General features: G+C 37.1%; 3 protein-coding genes across 7 annotated transcripts; 1 reads left to right on the top strand and 2 right to left on the bottom strand.

Annotated features, from left to right (window-relative positions):
- Positions 145-3,498, bottom strand: LOC104718909 (formin-like protein 3). The gene is made up of 6 exons (XM_010436732.2): positions 3,177-3,498; positions 2,521-3,091; positions 1,968-2,442; positions 1,686-1,885; positions 1,363-1,598; positions 145-1,277 (listed from the first exon to the last, which is right to left on the bottom strand). The coding sequence occupies exons 1-6, from the start codon at positions 3,312-3,314 to the stop codon at positions 426-428; spliced, it is 2,472 nt and encodes an 823-aa protein (XP_010435034.1). The 5' UTR covers positions 3,315-3,498; the 3' UTR covers positions 145-425.
- LOC104718910 (beta-amylase 5) lies at positions 4,369-7,319 on the bottom strand. Its single transcript, XM_010436733.2, has 7 exons — positions 7,159-7,319; positions 6,202-6,603; positions 5,957-6,121; positions 5,608-5,871; positions 5,156-5,365; positions 4,833-5,072; positions 4,369-4,750 (listed from the first exon to the last, which is right to left on the bottom strand). The coding sequence occupies exons 1-7, from the start codon at positions 7,219-7,221 to the stop codon at positions 4,598-4,600; spliced, it is 1,497 nt and encodes a 498-aa protein (XP_010435035.1). The 5' UTR covers positions 7,222-7,319; the 3' UTR covers positions 4,369-4,597.
- On the top strand, positions 12,023-19,506 carry LOC104718911 (ABC transporter G family member 41). Of its 5 annotated transcripts, none has more exons than XM_010436735.2 (26): positions 12,023-12,323; positions 12,578-12,634; positions 12,759-13,014; positions 13,162-13,285; positions 13,396-13,469; positions 13,594-13,678; positions 13,776-13,935; positions 14,029-14,105; positions 14,191-14,244; positions 14,327-14,417; positions 14,492-14,793; positions 14,887-15,168; positions 15,238-15,551; positions 15,640-15,800; positions 15,882-15,985; positions 16,058-16,211; positions 16,297-16,398; positions 16,509-16,582; positions 16,673-16,981; positions 17,052-17,342; positions 17,423-17,506; positions 17,617-17,750; positions 17,841-18,068; positions 18,321-18,492; positions 18,585-18,839; positions 19,089-19,506. In XM_010436735.2, exons 2-26 carry the CDS (start codon positions 12,631-12,633, stop codon positions 19,353-19,355), a joined length of 4,158 nt encoding a protein of 1,385 aa, XP_010435037.1. In that variant the 5' UTR covers positions 12,023-12,323; positions 12,578-12,630; the 3' UTR covers positions 19,356-19,506. The 5 variants fall into 5 exon arrangements, with proteins under 5 accessions (XP_010435037.1, XP_010435038.1, XP_019086011.1 ...); XM_010436736.2 differs by having other exon boundaries at positions 12,573-12,634; XM_019230466.1 differs by lacking the exon at positions 12,023-12,323 and having other exon boundaries at positions 12,480-12,634.

Here is a 20,114-nt window from a genome sequence, read left to right as displayed (position 1 = left end):
GATGCAAAGCCGCTGTCTCAGTCACCAAACTTGATAGAAAGTAAGGATAACTTTGGCTCCATACCATCTCACATAAGTTTCCTTCTCATTGAAGTTTTATATAAGACTGAAAATAAACAGAAAGTTCTTCTCAAACACATTTTTTTCGATCGACATCTAAAAACTTAACGTATCATCTATCTTTTTAGTTCACAAATAGGGAAATAATAATACAAATATACGATGTGAGTAAGATTTTCAAGAAAACATAATTAATATCGAACAACTTTGATCTTCACAACAGCTACAACAAACTCACTAGTTTTCCACGCCTTTTTGTTAAACATAAAACTCCGGCTTCCTCCTTTTCTTATTTTCTAAGTTTCCGGCGATCAATCTCTTCCCGGCGTGAAGGAAACCTAAACGGCGTTAACGTTATCAAAAGACTAAGAAGATAAACTACCCTCATCATCGTCTGAATCATCCGAACTGTCCATTCTTCGTTCAGTAATAGCCGGAAATAAACGTTTTCGAATGTCCGGAGATGGTTGAGTACTGTCCGAAGTCCCCATTTCATTCTCCTTCTTACCCGACCGGTTCGTAGTTTTTGTAGTTTCTTTAACTTCTCTGCAAACTTTCTCCAACATAATCAAGAAATCGCGCACTATGGCGAACACTTTCAGCCCTTCGTTCTTGGCTGATTTGCCATGGAAATAATCAGCAGAGCTTTTCACCAATGCCATGATTCTCTCTTCTTCTTCTCTCAACCATTTGATATCAGCATCTGCACGTTCGATAAATCCAGCTAATGCTCGTTCGAAATCACTCTCTTCGTCCATAGTTTTCAAGAACTCTCTCGCGTTCGTCAGTGAACCTCTTAGATTTGTTAACGTTGCAGCCAGTCCATCAGCGTCTATGATTGCTGCTTTCTTGACATCTTCAAGCTCTGTTGTTAACCCCGTAACCACTTGAAGACCCGTGCTTCGGTAACGCTCTAACGACTGTGGGCTAGAATCTGCTGCTGAATCGTCTGTTTTAACGCTAGAGAAGCTTCGGCTTGATCTTTGGAGGCGGAGTGCACGGACACCTTCAGAACGAATGATCTCAAGAACAACGAAATTTAAGAGTGTGGTTTTGCCATCAGTTCCTTTGACATCAGAGAGTTTTAAAAGAGTGTCGAGTTTAAAAGCCTGCGCATCACCCCGGAAAGTTCCTACGTTCATTCTGTTTCCTGTCTTGAGAACTGCTTCTAGTAATTTCAAGAACAGTCTGCTGTTCCTAAGTTTCTTGCAAGCCACCTGACGACACAAAGACAGGAACAGAGAAATTAGTAAAGTGAATGGTAGATTCTTGTTTTGTAAGGGTCTTTGTTTGATGAGGTACCTCAAGAGTTGCGAGAGATTCTTTGAGGCCAGAGACTTCTTCTTGAAGTGAGATCATAAATAGAAGTGACTCTATACGTTTAACTGCAAAAGGTACATCAACAAGAATTTTCAAGAACCGCTCTGCAGGGCCAAGTAGGTGAAGATCTCCTGAGTATAGTCTAAGTTTGAGTTCTTCTTCTTGAGTTGGAGCCATCTTCAGCAATGTTTGTAGAAGCTCTACTGGTAGCTCATTACCTTATGACATACCACAAGAATAAGACACATTTCAGTCCTAAACCAAAGACCCAAATGCCACTAAATGGTCAGACGATTATATTATACCTTCTTTGATGGCATCAACAACTTCCTCTGTTGTTACATTCAAAGCTCTAAGAAGAATAGCTAAGTTTTGAGCTTTCCTAGCATCTATGATCTGTATATATTGAACTGGAGACTCGCTAGCGGAATTACTCCTCTGACCAGTTTTGTTTTTGTTCCCATCATTGTAACAGAAAAGATTCTCCATCATCTCTTCATTGAACCTGAAAGCAGAACGCTAATTTAAGCATTGGCCAGAAACAATATTAGAGAAGTAGTACTAGATTTCACTATTCAACTTCTTACTGGAATGAACCGGCGCTAATCTCATGCCAAACCATTTTCTGATCAGGAGTAGCCATTTTATCCCAAAAGAACGGCTTTAGTTTTGTTTTTGGAGCTCCAGTCTCAGAATCAACATCAGATCCATCTCCAGAGGAAGTATGTCCTTGACGTTTTGGAGCTGCACCTTTCGGTGGTAGAGGTGGAGGACGAGCAATCTTAGGCGGTGGAGGAGGCTGAGGTTTAGGAGGAGGAGGGGGTGGTGGCTGTGGAGGTGGAGCAGAAGCAGGAGCAGGGGGAAGAGGAGGAGCTGATCTTCCAGGTGGAAGCTTCAGTGGAGGAAGTCCAGAGGAAGAAGACGCATCAGGAGCCGTTGGAAACTGATCATGACCATTTCTCTTAAAAGATACTCTAGAGAGAAACGACCTCTTTTTTGAACTAGCAACACCGAACATTCTCCTGCTAGTGCTTGCAATGGTGGGCGAGTTCTCAGTAGATCCTGAAAAGTTGAGTCACATGAGTTTACAAAGACATTATCAACCCTTTTTGGCAAACAATGCAAGAAGAATGATCGTACCAGTTGATAAACGTAGAAGTGGTCCTTCATCTCTTGGACCATTGGCATTTTTACGATTGCATCTGAAGCAACACAAGAACATCAATGCAACAAGAGCAAACGTCAACAAAGCAGTTGAAGCAACAGCGATGATAAGTTTCATCAAGATATCATCCTTCTTCTCCTTTGGTGGAGGAGGAGGACCCGGAACACTTCGGCTAGGAGCAACACTCGGTTTTTTTCCTTCGCTTGGACCAGGACTCAAATCCTCATCCGGTGTCTCAGCTGATGAATCTGAAGGTTGATTTGGAGTTGGAGCGCTTGCAGGTGCAGCCAGATCATAACTTCTAGGACTCGGTGCCGGACCTGGGCCCAAACCTGGCGCAGGTCCTGGCGCATAACCCAGTCCTGGTACAGGACCGGAAGCTAACTTTGGAGCAGATACACTATACTTTTGTCTTTTACTGACCAGCTTCCTTCTTGGATAGGTCGTAGATTCCCCTTGAGATTCAAGAAACCAATTCTTGAACCAATGCCAATAACATTTCTCCTTCTTCGAATTCCGATGTTGATAAATCCATGTTTGCTCTGCCTATCAGTAATGAGATATGCGTCAAAACAAAATGATCGATACCTAAGCAAAAATGTTCAAAAACGAACAATGACAATAAACTTACCACATCGATAAAATCTTGATTCACGGAGGCGGAGAATGACAAGAGATTCCCTACACCGTCTCGAGAGATAATCTCCTCGGAAACACAAACGAAAACAACGAGAGAGATCGCCAAAAACGTTGTTCTCAATCTCCCCATTCAACTTGTTCGTATTGCGTTTCTCATCTCACGTTCACAGAGCTTAATGATCTCGTTGTCGTAGTTCGCCGGAAGCAAACCGCCATGCAGAAAAGCTCCGAACCCGTCCGAACGCTTTTCTACGGCGCCGAACAATCGTAACCGCAAACGAAAACCTAAAATTTGAAAGAGAAAAGAAAAAGAAAAAAAAACGAAAGAGAAAGCTCTGTTTCAAGATTATTTTTTTCTCTTTGAAAGGAAAGCTTTTTTTAGATGATGTGTGTTGTGAGTTAACAGAAAGAGGAACACAATTTTTTATATGTTTGTTAAGTTGTTCTATTGGATAATCTTTCTATATATATATATATATATATATATCACCTATAAAAGTTGTAAAATCTTATCTAATGATATGTTTCCAAGATTAAAGCATCAGCTTATTTATTTTGTTGGTAAGTAATCATGTAGTTAAAGTTCTTATATCCAATTTTATACAAAAACAATGATGTGTTATACTCCCTTTTTCACAAAGAGTTTCATTTTAACACATTGCACACAAATTAAAAAAAATTGTTTAAATTTCTATTTTACCCTTTACAAATATACTAAAAATTTCTTTTTCTAATTAATTAGCTTAAATAATAGGGATAAAAAAAAAATTTAAACTGCATTAAAAACATAAAATAACACTCTTTTTGTAACAAGAAAATATTCTTTGAGAAACAGAGGAGTATACTATACTTAACGAAATCCTCAAAAGTCAACTAATAAAGAAAGAAGTCTTATATATTTCTCCAATACTCCAGAATGTTAAATCAATTATATATTCGTTTATGGTGTATTCTACGTTCAACTTTAATTGTCGTAGTTCGAGTACAGTTTACACATGAATTTCGGATGATAATACATTAATATATACAAATGGGAAGTCCCAAGTTCGAACATAGGCTGCAAAGAGGAGACGAGTTTGATTACATTGTCTGGTCTTTGCCCTTCCGAACCTAGGTTAATTAAAAACTAAAAAGTGTGGCTGGTCCATTTGTGGCAAATGGCAATCAGATTATTAAGCATAGAATCACCCATAGAAGACTCACTTATTTATTCATATCACTCAATTTATTTATTTATTACAAGAAATTATAGTCCACAAAATACATAGCAAATACGTTTTATTTCTTCGGTCAACACAAAACACACGACGAATTCGCATTTTTATTTATGCAGTTGACTAATAAAAGTCGCAAAACATCTTATTCTCACTTCATTTCATAACCGGCCATAAAAATAGCAGTCGCAGAGGAGGATCAACCGTCGACCTTCATGTCGGTTTCAGAGTCCCACTTAAATGCTCCACTTGGCTGAGCCGCGTCGGCGATATCCCCCACCGTCAGCTGCGAGTTCGCAGTTTTCAATGGCACGATCTCATGCCCGTACTTGGCAGCGTCTCCACAGTAATCCTTATTCCAAAACCATATAAGTTTTTTAACATAAGAAAAGAAAAAGAAACAGTTTCTTTGAGTTTGGAATTTGAAGTCTTACTTGATCAGCGTGCATTTTCCTCACCAACTTCTTGAAAAGCTCAAAGTTGCTTTCTTGAAAGACCGTATCGGACAACCTAAGGTAAGTAAACCCGTACATTCTGAGCTTTGGTTTACCGTTCGGGTTAACCCCATTAGGCCTAGCGTTAAGAAGAATCTGGTTGTAACCTTTGGCACCATAGGTCTCCAATGCGTTCTCACCCGCAACTTCTATACCTTCTTTCCATGCTTTGCTCAGTACCTATATATCAAATGAATGGCCGTTTAATAAACTTTACAAATTGAATCTCTCTTCTCTTTATACGCAGTGGTGAGTTAAATTACCTCTTGAACAAGTTCTTGAGGAGCACTTAGGGCTTCAGCGGTATTGTCTGTATCTCTCATCTCAAGGCAAGTGAAGTTGAGAATTCCGTAGTGTTTTGAGAGCATCCTAGCAATCGGACGGTAACCATCTCTCTTGAAAAGGTTGTAATATCCGGCAGTTAGCTCTGCCGCATGGCTGTGGTGGTTGTACAACCAGTGTATCCCCGAAACCTACCACATTCACATACTCAATTTAGACTCATTTACTAGCTACCTTGCAAGACAAGTTAACTTCAACAGTTGTGCTAGTGATCCCAGTTTGATTTTATAGTTGTTGAAAGTTGAAACCATCCGGTTTATATATAAATTGAATTCAGTTTTTAGCTCATGCATTTTGGTTCGTTCAGTTTGTTATTTTTCAACAATTAGGACTTTTTTTCTCTGCTCCAGTTCCACCATAATAATAGCAATACCTTGGCAGCCAAGTTAACTTTAAGTCCAGCAAAGATCTTGTTGGCTTCTCCTATGATCTGATCTCCATGAAAGATAAGTTTGTTCGAGTACCATGTCAAGAAAAACTTCCCCTCCTCCGAAACATAAGTCCCATTTCTCTTGAAAAAACCAGTTTCTTCCGGCTTATCGTTGTATTCCCCGGCGTCCTCGGGCAACTCCCACTCAGGGTGTCCAGCTTTGGCTGCCGCTTCCTTGAAATCTTTCTTCATATACTTATCATAACACTATAAAATCACCAAAAAACACCGTTTATTAAGTGACAAAGTCGTAAAAAGCAAAGATATATATGATTGAGTTTACGAAATTTACCTGGAACTCTCCGATACCGGGAAACACCCAACCTTGGCTCTGTGGGTAAGAAGGATAACGTAGCTCACCGGCGGGACCAAGTCCAACTTCAATGTCAACAATCACGCCAGCTTCCAGCAATTCCGACATGTTTTCTTTGAAGCTACTCATGTAATCACTATACATCTATTGAAAAATGAAAACACAGTCAGTTTCGTTAACTACAATTTTTTGTTTTGTTTTGTCTTATTCGTAGATTCTACTACCTGAACAGCGGTTCTTCCGGCAAAGAGAGGAACATTATCGACACCGATTGAGAGATACTCGATGTCTCTGGTTCCTTTACGGTTAGTGTAGTAGATGTCGGGGTCGATATCGCCAACATCACGAACCCATTTCGGGATAGGGATTGTGACAACATCGCCAACGTTTCCGCCACATTGGTGAAATGACATGATAGCTTGGATTTTGAGTCCCAAATTTGCGATTAGTTGGAATAGCGTTTTGTATGCGGTCCAATCGTATTGTTTGGGACCTTTTGATTCTATGATTCCCCACCAAACATCGACCATCACGCCATCAACGCCAGCTTCTTCTTTTAGACGTTTGAGCTGCATTTCAAGCGTTTCGGGGTCCGCAAATACGTTTTCCACATTCACGACTCCCAACTGACACATTCACAACATAATGTTATTGATAATTATGAACGATTGATAATTATGTAATACTAGTTATGATCAAGACATTATGGAAAACGAACAAAAAAACAAACAATTTTTTTTTTGTTTTCATCATTTTTACTCTGTTAATTTGTTATAAATCCATAAATGCGACAATGCACATTCCATAACGTGTGAAAATATGGGTAAAATTACAAACCATATCATTGCTAAATTATATATGATGGTGGCCAATGTCATTCAAAGAATGAGTTTTATTTGTTCCCTTGTATTCGTTAGTTCAAGTTTCGGAATGATTGTAATCCGTACGTAACTTAATGGTAGGAAACTTTGTATATTTAAATCAAAGAGTTCGAGGCCGAAACATGTAGATTTTCCTGTCAAGATCTCATATAGCCACTTATCTTTGTATGTTTAACAATATAATCCCAAGTGCTAGGTGGTGATCAATAATATACTATTTGCATACAAATGAAATATAACCATGAATTATATTCTAGAAACATTAGCAAAATGATGTTAACTCAAGATGATGAGAGTTACCGGAAGCATAACGTAAACGGGAACATCGTTGAGAAGAAGTTTCTCGTTGTAATTGACAGCCATTTTTGTTCTAAATACAAACAAAACAAGTACCAAGGAGAGGACTTTTTTTTTTTTTTTTTTCTTTTTATTGTGATGTGGCGGTAAGTAGTAGTAGTTGAACTTCACTTGTCTTTCATAAAGAAAGCTCACGAGCTCTTTATATAGAAACAAAAGATATTTAACGAGTGGTTGTGATTTGTGTAACGTAATCTTAAAGACTAAAGCGACTGGTGCTATGTTTGTAGCGGTCCATTTGAGGATTCAATAATGACTTTGTTACCCTCTTTTTTTTGGCGTCTTCCTTGTCCTCTTTCGTCATTTCCTGAGATCCTGTGGAATAATTAGGGTTCTAGTGTTCTCCATCCATGTGTTTGTTTTAAGCACGTGGAGGAAATACATATATGATTTTTTTTGGGCTAATGTTATATTCACCAATCATTTCATATCTTCATGATTGCCTTATAATAAATAGGCTCAATTTCAGTGATGTCTTACAACTCGAATATTAATTATGTATGGATTATGACGAAACCAGTGTGATGATTTTATAAATGGTGGAAAAAAAAGTATTGTCGATCTATCATAATAATGTGTGAACTGAATTACAAAGAAAAACAAGATGAAGGTTGTGAGTTGTAACTTAATAGAAAAGAAAATTGTTTCTAATTAAGAGCAAAAAAAAAAAGTCTTTCTATGTCTTAGTTCTCTTTAATTTTATAGTCGAATTTAAAGATTTGAAGGTTTTGATTCGGTGATTAAAATGTATCAAATTCCGCTGCATATGAATTAGATAGTTTGTATTGCGGTTCACTTTGCTCGGTGGGATGCTTATTCAGCTTGCTGTCCTTGCATGAGTCTTACTTAATCTCTTTATTTTTAGGGGTTTTAGTACGTTTATAGTTTGATACAAGTACTATTGGAAAAAGAGGGTGGTGTGAGATAGAGGAGAGTAGAAATAGGAATAGTGGTGATAGGCATGACCACAGTTACGGTTATCATTGTTACGGTTAAAAATTCTGTTTAATCTTAACCATAATCGTTTAATAAACGGTTAAACGGTTACAGTTAAATACGGTTCCGGTTGAAGCGGTTACGGTTATATATGGTTACAATTATTTGATAATATGATACAGTTGATATTATTTGATGATATGATATAATTGATATTATTTATTTATAATTAATATGTTTTTTTAGTGTACTCTTATTTTTTCATATCATATGATTCATATTAAATAAATAATTATTAGTATATTTTATTATGTTTTTGAAACGGTAATATTTGATAGATTCACACTATCCAACAATATTTGAGTACGGTTTAAACCACCGAGTATGTTGGATAGATTCACACCGTCCAGCAATATTTGAGTACGGTTAAAACTATCTAGCAATATTTGAGTACGGTTTAAACAATCTAGCAATATTTGAGTACGGTTTAAACCATCTAGTTTAATAAGGTGTACGGATACAAAATAGGTATATAATATATTTAAAAACTATTAAACAAAATTCATATCAAATTGTAATGAAAAAACTATAGATTTTTTTTGTATCTAAAAAGTTTTCTAAAAAAAATTATATTAATTTGAAAAATCAAGAAATAAGAAGAAAAATAGAGTAATTGTACAATGGCATGAAATGTAATTAGGAAAATTGTTGAATAGCAAAAAAGGCTGAGAAAATAGTCAAATAATGTTAAATATGGGTTTTTCTAATTGTAAATAGTGAATAGTGAATGTATCTTCTTCTTAATTATGTTTGAAAATGTATCATTCTGCTAATATCTCTTATTCTTACCACAGAAAACTAAAATGCATTTGCGTTGGGCCCTGGTTTTATACAAAATTTTGACGTTAACATATTCAGATATTCTGAATACTTGATTTTTATTTATCCATACAATTTGGGTATCCACTAATTAGATGGAAATTTTGTTTTGATTTTTTTTTTAATATGATCTACTACTGTCATAAAGTGCACAATGCATACATTGAAGGGTGACATGTAGAAGTAGTACATTTTATAATCATAATATGCAAACATAGGTTCATAAGCACTTCATGACAATTATAATTTTAATGTCATAGAACACAGTAACACATAAGCGTATTTCTACATAACCAATGTGTTTTTGCGTTGATTATTGTTTATAGTTATATTATATATACGGCTCAGAAAACGTTTTGTAACCTTGTATAATGCATGGTTGGTATTTGGTATGTATACTCCTCCCTTTTCTAATCATGGTAAATTGATGTATTAATAATATACAGCTGTTTTATCAACGTCTTACACTCTTTATGCGTGCATATAACATGATCGTTTGAATTCTTCATATTGTATCTTTCAGAACATAACACTATTTGTGATGTGCATTTAAATTGACATATTGTACATTGATCTGTTTGGATTCTTGTCTTCCATTAAAATTTCAAAATTTATAGGGTTTTGCAATGCAGAAAGAAAAAAATGTACATATTTGTAACTATTAGAAGTTTATGTTGTAGATAAGAATTGTACAAATTATGCAAGACTTAGGCCACACACTGATATGATCATGAGACCATCCAAGACGACCCTTGAGTCTTGCTCAACACGAACGAAGTCAAAGATCAACTCTTCCTACCAAACTGCTATTTGGGATACATTCTTACCGCATCTAGAGCATATCTCGAAGTTGAATCAGTCCAATCAGAGTTTAGGTGAAAGAGTTATTCATTTTACAAATCAGGTGAACTCATGGCTACGCGACTTAGACCTACGAGCATTCAAAGGAGGATTCCGACCAAGCCAGAAGTACTCAAGCTATGAACAAAACTGTTCTGAAATCTTGATCCATCCTAGAACCACTGAGAATTGGAAGCACGTTAAAATCAGTTCATACTTGAAAGATATGGATATTTCAAGTCAGTGGATCTGTCCTAGTTCCATTTTCGCGTCTGAGCCAAAGATCGTGTTACACAGACCAACTCAGAATCAATTTGGACACGAAATCAACTGGAGGATGTCAATGGATCTCTTATGTTTCCAACAAGCTCAAGAACACAAGATTTGGCTAATAAACCACAGAGTTACGTCCCATTTGCCAAATGAGGTGGATCTATTTCTTAACTTGATGAGTTTCAGGTCTAGTTGGTTTAAGAGCTTCCAGAATTATGTTTGGCAACCAGGAGTTGTTTTCTACTAAGCCCAAGATGAAGAAATGATACAGCCCATGCTGTTTCTCATCAGCAAATTGGATCAAGGAGTCAAAGAGAGTTAAAAAGATCAAGGAGGTACTTAATGGGCTAATGCAAGAACTTATGGCAAAAGAGAGCATGAGAAATTATTTTGGGGATGATACCTATCAAGTCCAACCCAGTTTGAGCTTAATTCAAGTCCAAGAAAGCCCAAAATAATCACTTTATTTTGTGGTCAAAGAGAAGTGACGAAAATTGGAGTTCAACTCACCTTGGGAAGGAAACCTTGGGAAGACAAAATTCAAGAGTTGAATCTTCATTCAACTATCTATCTTTATTGTTTTTAGTTTCAAGAATAATACTTGGCTTTGTTACCAAGTTTTCTTATCTTATATAAACTCATGTAAGAGTAAAGAAATAATCAACAATCCAACTTTTTATCAAAACCTTTTCTTTTTGAGAGTGATTCTCTTCTGTTCTTTGTGAACAAAACCGATTGCTTGGTGTGATTCCAACAATCAAAACCGACTACTTGGTGTGATTCCGATAGTCAAAACCCCGATCTCCTTGGTGCGAGGCTGAGAGATCCGATCTTTTTGGTGTGAGGCTGAAAGATCAAACCGGTATATCAAGAGTCTTTCCGCAACTCTTGTGCGACCATTCATTCCACCATCCTTATTCTTGAGGCTTCGTCGTCTTTAGAATCAAGGTGTGTCTATCAACCAACTCGAAGGTGCCGAATCCTTGGGAGGATCATATCGAATTTGACAGCAACATGAACTCCATGATATCTAATTTGACAGCAATATTCGCAACACAACCGTTCGCTATACTATTCAAATACACCATATGATAATTTCTTTATTTATAAGAGCTACATGTGTGTATTTTACTTTAGATAAATTTCTATTCCAAAATTTAGAATTTTCCTCTGTCTTTCAGAGCAATTACTCTAAATTTGAAGGCAACCTAGAAATTCTTGAATTTTAAAGATAAAAAAACTTATGGAATGATCTTTTCATTATTAATGTAAGTCATCTAATAATTAGTATATTAAATGTATATTTTTGAGAAATTGATGCTCAAAAAGAGTTTGGTGAAAAAGGGTACAAACCCGGTTAAATCGCTGGTTTACTAATATAAGAAAAATTTATTGGGTTATGTTCTGTGTCTTTGGTGTGGGCTTAGATAATTATATTCGTGGGTTCCTAATTTCAGTTGGATTAGGATTTTGAAAAAAGTTTTAAGATATAAGGAATAGACTCAATCTCAGGATCCAAGACAATTACAAGAGCTTATATATCAACCATGCATTATACAAGTTTACAAAATGTTTTCAGAGCGAAGAAATCCTACATTAAATTTGCATCTGCAGTTAATCTTATTGTAGATGGATGTTTTGTTTTGTTGTTGTTGCTTGTTGTAATTTTTCTTTCAGTTTTTTTTTTTGAATAATTATTAGGAGGTTTCCTACCAATAAAAAAACTGCAACTTCTACAAAATGGCTTGATTAAGCTAATATGTAAATGGGCCTAAGCCCAGTTAAAAAATAATCTAATAAGATTAAAAAACTCCTCTGATTGGACTGTTCTCACATATAAAAAGAAAATTCAAATAACTAATTTGAAAATTTGAAGTCGCGTCACCCCCAATTCTCATATTGTCGGCGTCGGCGAATAAGTAATAACACTGTGAACGCGTCAGCCAACGATTCGATTCGGCAAAGAAAATGTTCATCCTCTGTAAAACTTGCAATGCAAGCTAACTATCTCATTAAAATCTCTGACATGAGATAATTTTTTTTTTTTTTTTTTTGTGTGTGGACGACGTGATGTTGAAGATATGCTCCATGTGATTGATTTCACCCATGCATTGTCTTTCATTCGATTCCATTTGATTCGATCTGCAAACAGAAATCTCAGGGAAAAAAGTAATATTTGGGTAAAGTCATATCACTGACACAGATAAATGCTTACAAACTGTTCGATGGAATGCCTCAGAGAAAAAAAAAAAGAAAAAGAAACCAATATGACACATTGATGGAATCAGTTCCGACATTGTTTAGTTGAGTTGACTATTGTCTGAAAAGATATCGTCTTTTGATTCTGTTTACTTATTTTAATCACCAGATTTTTCAACTCTTAATCACCTTCTTGATTACTTTATTCATTCTTTATTTCTCTGTACAAGACCAGATTCTATGGAGGTGATCACGTATTCACACGTGCAGCTCGCGTGATTTTAATGTATGCGTAAGGTTTATTAAAGTTATAGTATATATATAATACTCTGACTTCTATAGCTTCTTCATGTGAAGTTTTGCTTCTCTTTGTTATTAAGGGGTTCTTTTTTGTTGTGTGGAAATGGCTCAAACAGGTGAAGATGACAACAAGGAAAAGTCTTTCCAAGTTGAGCTTCGGTCGCAGTGGGCAACAGTTGAGAGATTACCAACTGTTAAAAGGGTTACTACTGCTTTGTTAGATACAAGAGATGAAGCGTCGGATAAAGGGAGAGTCATTGATATTACTAAACTTGAGGCTTCTGAGAGACACTTGTTGATTGAAAAACTTTTCAAACAAATCGAGGCTGATAACCTCCATCTACTCAGGAAAATAAGAACGAGAATCGACAAGTAAGCCACTGCAAGCCTCGAAAAAGTCCAATGTTATAATCTCTGTTTTGGTTCCTGAGTATAGTTTTTTATGTGTCATGCCGTGGATGATTTCGATTTTTTATGTTTTAGCAACCTTTAAATTGGGTGTAACACTTGTTATTGTAGAGTTGGTATAGAGTTACCAACGGTGGAAGTGAAGTTCAAGGAGCTTTCTGTTGAAGCAAAATGCGAAGTAATTCATGGAAAGACTATCCCAACTCTTTGGAATACGGTCAAGGGGTTATTATCTGTAAGCGCTATCACTCTGCTTGATATGGAGCGTTTTGCTGCTTTCCATGTTCTTTTATCTATGTCCTTTTGGCTGTGTATGCTTCACTAAAAACCTGATGGTTGTTACAGGAGTTCATTTGTTCAAAGAAAGAAACCAAGATAGACATCTTGAAAGGAGTCAGCGGAATCATAAGGCCTGGAAGGTAAAATATTCAAGAGGCTAAACTCTACTCCCTTAGGTTGCATGGAAGAATAAATGAGGCGTGATTGGCTCTCTTGTGTTGTAATTCTTTACTGAGTTCAGAAGATGTATTTGTCTTCCTGCAGAATGACGCTATTGCTTGGTCCTCCTGGTTGTGGTAAAACCACTCTGCTACAGGCACTTTCTGGAAGACTTTCCGGTTCTGTAAAGGTTTGGCAAGACCGCTAGAGAACTTAAAAAACATAAGCCTGTTGAACGAACATCATATAAGATATTAAACATCACAATGGTTTTCTTCACTTTACAGGTTGGAGGAGAAGTAAGTTACAATGGTTGCTTACTTTCGGAGTTTATTCCAGAAAAAACGTCAAGTTATATAAGTCAAACTGATCTGCATATTCCAGAGCTGACCGTGAGAGAGACGCTCGACTTCGCAACGTGTTGTCAGGGTGTAGGGAGCCGTATGGGTGAGGACCAGATTTGTCATATTTATTCGAAATGAATGATGTTTTGATCTATTGAACTTAGTTCACATTAGCAAGATATGGTTTCTTCAACAGAAATTATGAAAGAAATCAGTAGAAGGGAGAAACTCCAAGAAATCGTTCCAGATCCTGTTATAGATGCTTACATGAAGGTAGCTAATGAAAGATTGATATTCTTCTTGCAACACTATTAAGACGTAAGAAATCTCAATTTGTCTTTTACCTTTGCTGTTACAGGCAATATCTGTTGAAGGTTTGAAAAACAATTTGCAAACTGACTACATCCTAAAGGTATGCTACTTTAAGGGTTGCTTCTAATCTTCTGACCATTTCTATGCTGCATTTTATTCAATTTCATGAATCCATATTTCAGATCCTGGGACTCGATATCTGTGCAGATACACGAGCCGGAGATGCCACGAGACCTGGAATATCTGGTGGCCAGAAGAGGAGGTTGACAACAGGTACTTGCACTTCTTACAACCAATCACAGTTGTTTGATGAGAGCTATTAAAGATTTGTATGTCGACTACTGCAGGGGAAATAGTTGTGGGTCCAGCCACTACTGTGTTCATGGATGAAATATCGAATGGTTTGGACAGCTCAACTACGTTCCAGATAGTGTCATGTCTCCAACAATTGGCGCATATAGCTGAAGCCACCATACTGATTTCACTTCTTCAACCTGCACCAGAAACGTTTGAGCTTTTTGATGATGTGATTCTTATGGGGGAAGGAAAGATAATTTACCATGCTCCACGAGCTGATATCTGCAGATTCTTTGAAGGTTGTGGATTTAAGTGTCCAGAGAGAAAAGGCGTTGCTGACTTCCTTCAGGAGGTATAACCCTATATTATGGCGTATAAGAGTAAAATTGGTCATTTTTCTAATCTATTTGATGGAAACTTTATCCTTCACATGCTTCTGCTACAGGTTATGTCTAGAAAAGATCAAGAACAATATTGGTGCCACACAAGCAAGCCCTACAGTTATATATCTGTTGATTCATTCATTAAGAAGTTTGAAGAATCAAATCTTTGGTTGCTGCTAAAGGAAGAACTGACAAAGCCGTTTGACAAAACTCAGACTCGCAAGGATGGTCTATGTTTTAGAAAATACTCACTGGGTAAATGGGAGATGCTTAAAGCTTGCTCGAGGAGAGAATATCTTCTGATGAAACGGAATTCTTTCATTTACTTGTTCAAATCTGGACTGGTACATTCCTCTTCTTTGCCAGTGACTCCTTATCATGTACCATTCCTGCTAACCTTTTTCTTTATGCAGTTAGTTTTCAATGCGTTAGTCACAATGACTGTTTTTATTCAAGTTGGAGCCACGAGAGATGCTCGTCATGGGAATTATCTTATGGGTTCTATGTTCACTGCTCTCTTTAGACTTCTTGCCGATGGGCTTCCAGAACTCACTTTGACAATCTCTAGAATGGGAGTGTTCAGCAAACAGAAAGATTTATACTTCCATCCTGCTTGGGCATATGCAATTCCTTCAATTATCCTAAAGATACCTCTATCAGTTCTTGATACATTCCTTTGGACGTTACTGACATACTATGTCATAGGTTACAGCCCCGAAGTCGGAAGGTGAACAACTTTTTAAAGATATCTGCAATGATAAATCCAGATTCAATTGAGTAAACTAGTTCTAACGTTAAGTGTTGCTTTCCTTCAGGTTCTTCCGGCACTTCCTTATCTTATTTACATTCCACTTTTCATGTGTATCAATGTTTCGCGCTATAGCAGCAATCTTTCGCACTTTTGTTGCTTCAACATTAACTGGAGCTACTTCGGTATTGGTTCTCGCGTTATTTGGAGGCTTTGTTATTCCAAGATGTAAGTTTCCGGTAACTTTTTTCTCTTTTAATGAAGTTATGCTTTTATAGTTCTGAAAAATTAATAACACTCATCTTTCAGCGTCCATGCCTGCTTGGCTGGGATGGGGATTCTGGCTATCTCCCTTATCATATGCTGAGATTGGTCTAACGACAAATGAATTTTTCTCTCCACGTTGGAGAAAGGTAATAGTTCTTCAGAAGACTTTCACACAAGTCTAGGAACTCTAGTTTGCTTAGTCGCTTTATATTCTGTAGTTAATCTCTGGAAACACTACGCTGGGAGAACAAGTGTTAGATGTCCGTGGATTGAATTTTGGTAGGCATCCTTACTGGACAGCTTTTGGTGCTTTAGTCGGGTTCGTATTGTTCTTCAATGCCCTCTACTTGTTGGCCCTGACATATCGGAATAGTAAGTTCACCAAATATGACAATACATATGAATTCATGAAGTGTTCTCCAACTAAATATTAACAACATTGTCTTTGTAAGTTAAGATCCACAAAGATCCCGTGCTATTGTCTCTCATGAGAAGAACTCTCAGCGCTCAGAAGAAGAATTTAAATCCTGCCCCGAAGTTACTTCCCGAGCTAAAACAGGTATCTCTACTTTAATAATCTATTCCATGTGTTTATTTTCTAAACAGGTCAGGTGTCTGCCATCCCTTGTGATTAGATATCTTTTCACATCTTTTGGTCTAATTTTTCAGGAAAAGTTATCTTGCCTTTCACGCCCCTCACTGTCACATTTCAAAATGTGCATTATTATATTGAAACTCCTCAGGTAAATATCGCGTGAGACTAGTATGAATGTTTTGAGATGCTACAGTCACAAACAGAGCAAAAATTTACATGTGACGCACGTTCTTTTTAGGGAAAGACGCGGCAACTTCTCTCTGATGTTACAGGTGCATTGAAGCCCGGAGTTCTCACATCTTTGATGGGGGTCAGTGGGGCAGGGAAAACGACTCTTCTTGATGTACTTTCTGGAAGGAAAACTCGCGGTATCATCAAAGGAGAGATTCAAGTAAGCGGATATCCCAAGGTTCAAGAAACATTTGCACGAGTATCAGGTTACTGTGAACAGTTTGATCTTCACTCTCCTAATATAACGGTGGAAGAGTCTTTGAAATATTCTGCTTGGCTTCGACTCCCTCATAATATTGATTCAAAGACCAAGAACGTAAGTAATCAGACTCTCAACAAGAAAATGACAGCAATTTATTCTGACTATATTCTGGATCTGGCCTCAGGAACTCGTCAATGAAGTCCTTGAGACAGTTGAGCTTGATGATATTAAAGATTCGATGGTGGGACTTCCTGGAATTAGTGGTTTAGCTACAGAACAACGCAAAAGGCTGACTATAGCTGTGGAGCTTGTTGCTAACCCTTCCATCATATTTATGGATGAACCTACCACAGGGCTTGATGCAAGAGCCGCTGCTATTGTTATGAGAGCTGTGAAAAATATTGCTGAGACTGGGAGAACGGTTGTTTGCACGATCCATCAGCCGAGCATAGATATCTTTGAGACATTTGATGAGGTAAACACGGTTAAAATCATTTTTTACCACATAATCTGAACTTTGGCACCCATATCAACTTCTAATTCCGTTGATTGCAGCTGATCCTGATGAAAAATGGGGGTCAGCTTATCTACTATGGTCCTCTTGGAAAACATTCAAGTAAAGTGATCGAATATTTCGAGGTCAGTTTCTCTACAATAATAGACTATTTTCATCTCAGCTGGGTTTCTTGTTTTATTTTCATCTCAGCTGGATTTCACAAGATAACTCTTCGAAAACTATAAATTGACAGAGCATACCTGGAGTTCCAAAGATCCAAAAGAACTATAATCCAGCCACTTGGATGTTAGATATTACTGGTAAATCTACAGAGGACAAACTTGGAATGGATTATGCACAAGCATACAAGGATTCAACTCTGTACAGGTGAGTCTTTGTGCAGCAATCTTCATAATGTTACATTTGAGCGTTAAAACTATTGTCTCAGTGCTGGTTGTTCGATCTTTTTCTTTGCAGGCAGAACAAAATGATGGTTGATCAACTGAGTTCTGCATCTCCGGGATCAGAAGCTTTGAGCTTTCCTTCACGATTTTCACAAACAGGTTGGGGGCAACTAAAGGCTTGCCTTTGGAAACAGCATTGCTCTTATTGGAGAAACCCTTCACACAATCTCACTCGCATAGTCTTCATATTGCTCAACTCTACGCTATGTGGCTCTCTCTTCTGGCAAAAAGCTAAAGACATGTAAGTTTCCGCTCCTCGTTTTGGATGGATGAAGCACATAGCATTATATGACACCCTACCAAATAGTTCAGTTTCCAAAAAACCTTTTGTTTACTGAATCTCACGGATTAGCTTCCAGAAACATTTTGTTTAATAAATCTACAAAACCTTAGTTCTATATTATATGGTTGTAAGTCTCCATCAAATACCACCAAAATTTCACAGATCAAGAGGACTATATGTTTATTAATATGAGTTTCCCTTAATTTGCAGAAACAATCAGCAAGATCTCTTCAGCATATTTGGCTCAATGTACACTCTCGTGATCTTTTCGGGAATAAACAACTGTGCGACAGTGATGAACTTCATTGCAACCGAACGCAATGTTTTCTACCGTGAAAGGTTTGCGCGGATGTACTCCTCATGGGCGTATTCATTTTCTCAGGTTAAGATGTTTCCATCAAACTTGGATTTTGTCAAATTTTAAGAGATAGATCTTATAGCTTATTAGGCTTCCACATACTTAATGTTTTGCAGGTCCTAGTTGAGATTCCATACTCACTTCTCCAGTCTCTACTATGTACAATAATCATATATCCTGCGATCGGTTACCAGATGTCAGTTTACAAACTGTTTTGGAGCTTTTACAGCATCTTCTGCTCGTTGCTCGTCTTCAACTACTATGGCATGCTTATGGTTGCTTTGACGCCAAATATTCACATGGCATTGACTCTACGCTCGTCGTTTTTCTCCATGGTAAATCTATTTGCTGGCTTCGTCATGCCAAAACAGGTAAGCTCCCTAATCTCTCACGCCCTTTTTTTTTACATACTGTTAAGACCCTAAGTATATGTTATAGAACCTGTGTTCTTTCTAGACTTATTGCATCAATAACCAATATGCTAATATTTAAAACTTCATTTCAATCCATTGCATGTAAATGGTTGTGGCATGGATTGAAAGAAAGAAATGTATGTGCCATGGATTGAAATGAAGTTTTTAGACTCATGAACACAAATTATTTTGAATCGTATTACGCAGAAAATCCCAAAATGGTGGATATGGATGTATTACCTGAGCCCGACATCATGGGTGTTGGAAGGGTTACTGAGTTCGCAGTATGCAGATGTGGACAAAGAGATAACAGTATTTGGAGAAAAGAAAAGAGTTTCAGCCTTCTTGGAAGATTACTTCGGTTACAAACATGGCTCATTGGCTGTAGTAGCGTTTGTTCTTATCGCTTATGCTATCATCGTAGCCTCTCTTTTTGCATTCTTCATGAGCAAACTCAATTTCCAAAAGAAATAGTTTTTCTAGTTTTGTAATAATAGAAGTTACCTCAAGTAAGCTTTTCTTTGTTGTCTCACCATCAATTTTCTCTTTTATGTGGTCACAACAAAATAGCTGGTTTGCAATGACCTTTTAAGGTTTGTGAGTAAAAAATAAAGCCTTATCTCAATTCATTAAATATCTTACAATGAATTCAATTTTTTTTTTTGTGTGTGTGACATTGATCTTCGTGATGTTAAAAGATAATCCTGTATACTTTTTTTTCCCATGCACGTGTCTCTGACTACAGATTCGATTCGATTGGATCTGCAAAATCGTTACTCTGATTCAAGTTCTATCGTTGATTTTAAATAAAGGGTCGTCCAAGTGTTTTGATGGAATGCCTGAGAGAGAAAGCCAATAAGTTGCGTTCAAGTATGAATATACACTCGTGTTGGCACCTTTGTTGTTGAAAAGATATCGTCTTTATCCAGATTTGCGTGATATCAATGTTTACGTAAGTTAGTATTGTTACGAAACATTCTGACCTCATTCAAAAAACGCTTGTCATTTTGTAAGGTCACAAAAGTCGCTGGTTATAGGACTTATAGTATATGTCACGGCCCTGATCATCCCTAAACTTGGACTGTTGCTGGCTTGAATATACAAACTCTGATTCTCAAATGTCTCGGTCCATCGTAGATTTAACAGGTTGGTATTAGAAACAGAGGTTTTGATCTCTGAGAAGTGAGAACCGTTGAACTTTGGTCAGGTCTGATCTCTCTTCACAACTAGTAG

Source organism: Camelina sativa, chromosome 10, assembly GCF_000633955.1.
Source record: "Camelina sativa cultivar DH55 chromosome 10, Cs, whole genome shotgun sequence".
NCBI classification, from domain to species: domain Eukaryota; kingdom Viridiplantae; phylum Streptophyta; class Magnoliopsida; order Brassicales; family Brassicaceae; genus Camelina; species Camelina sativa.
The sequence above is the reverse complement of the archived record's forward strand: the minus strand, read 5'-3'. Positions and strand labels throughout refer to the sequence as shown.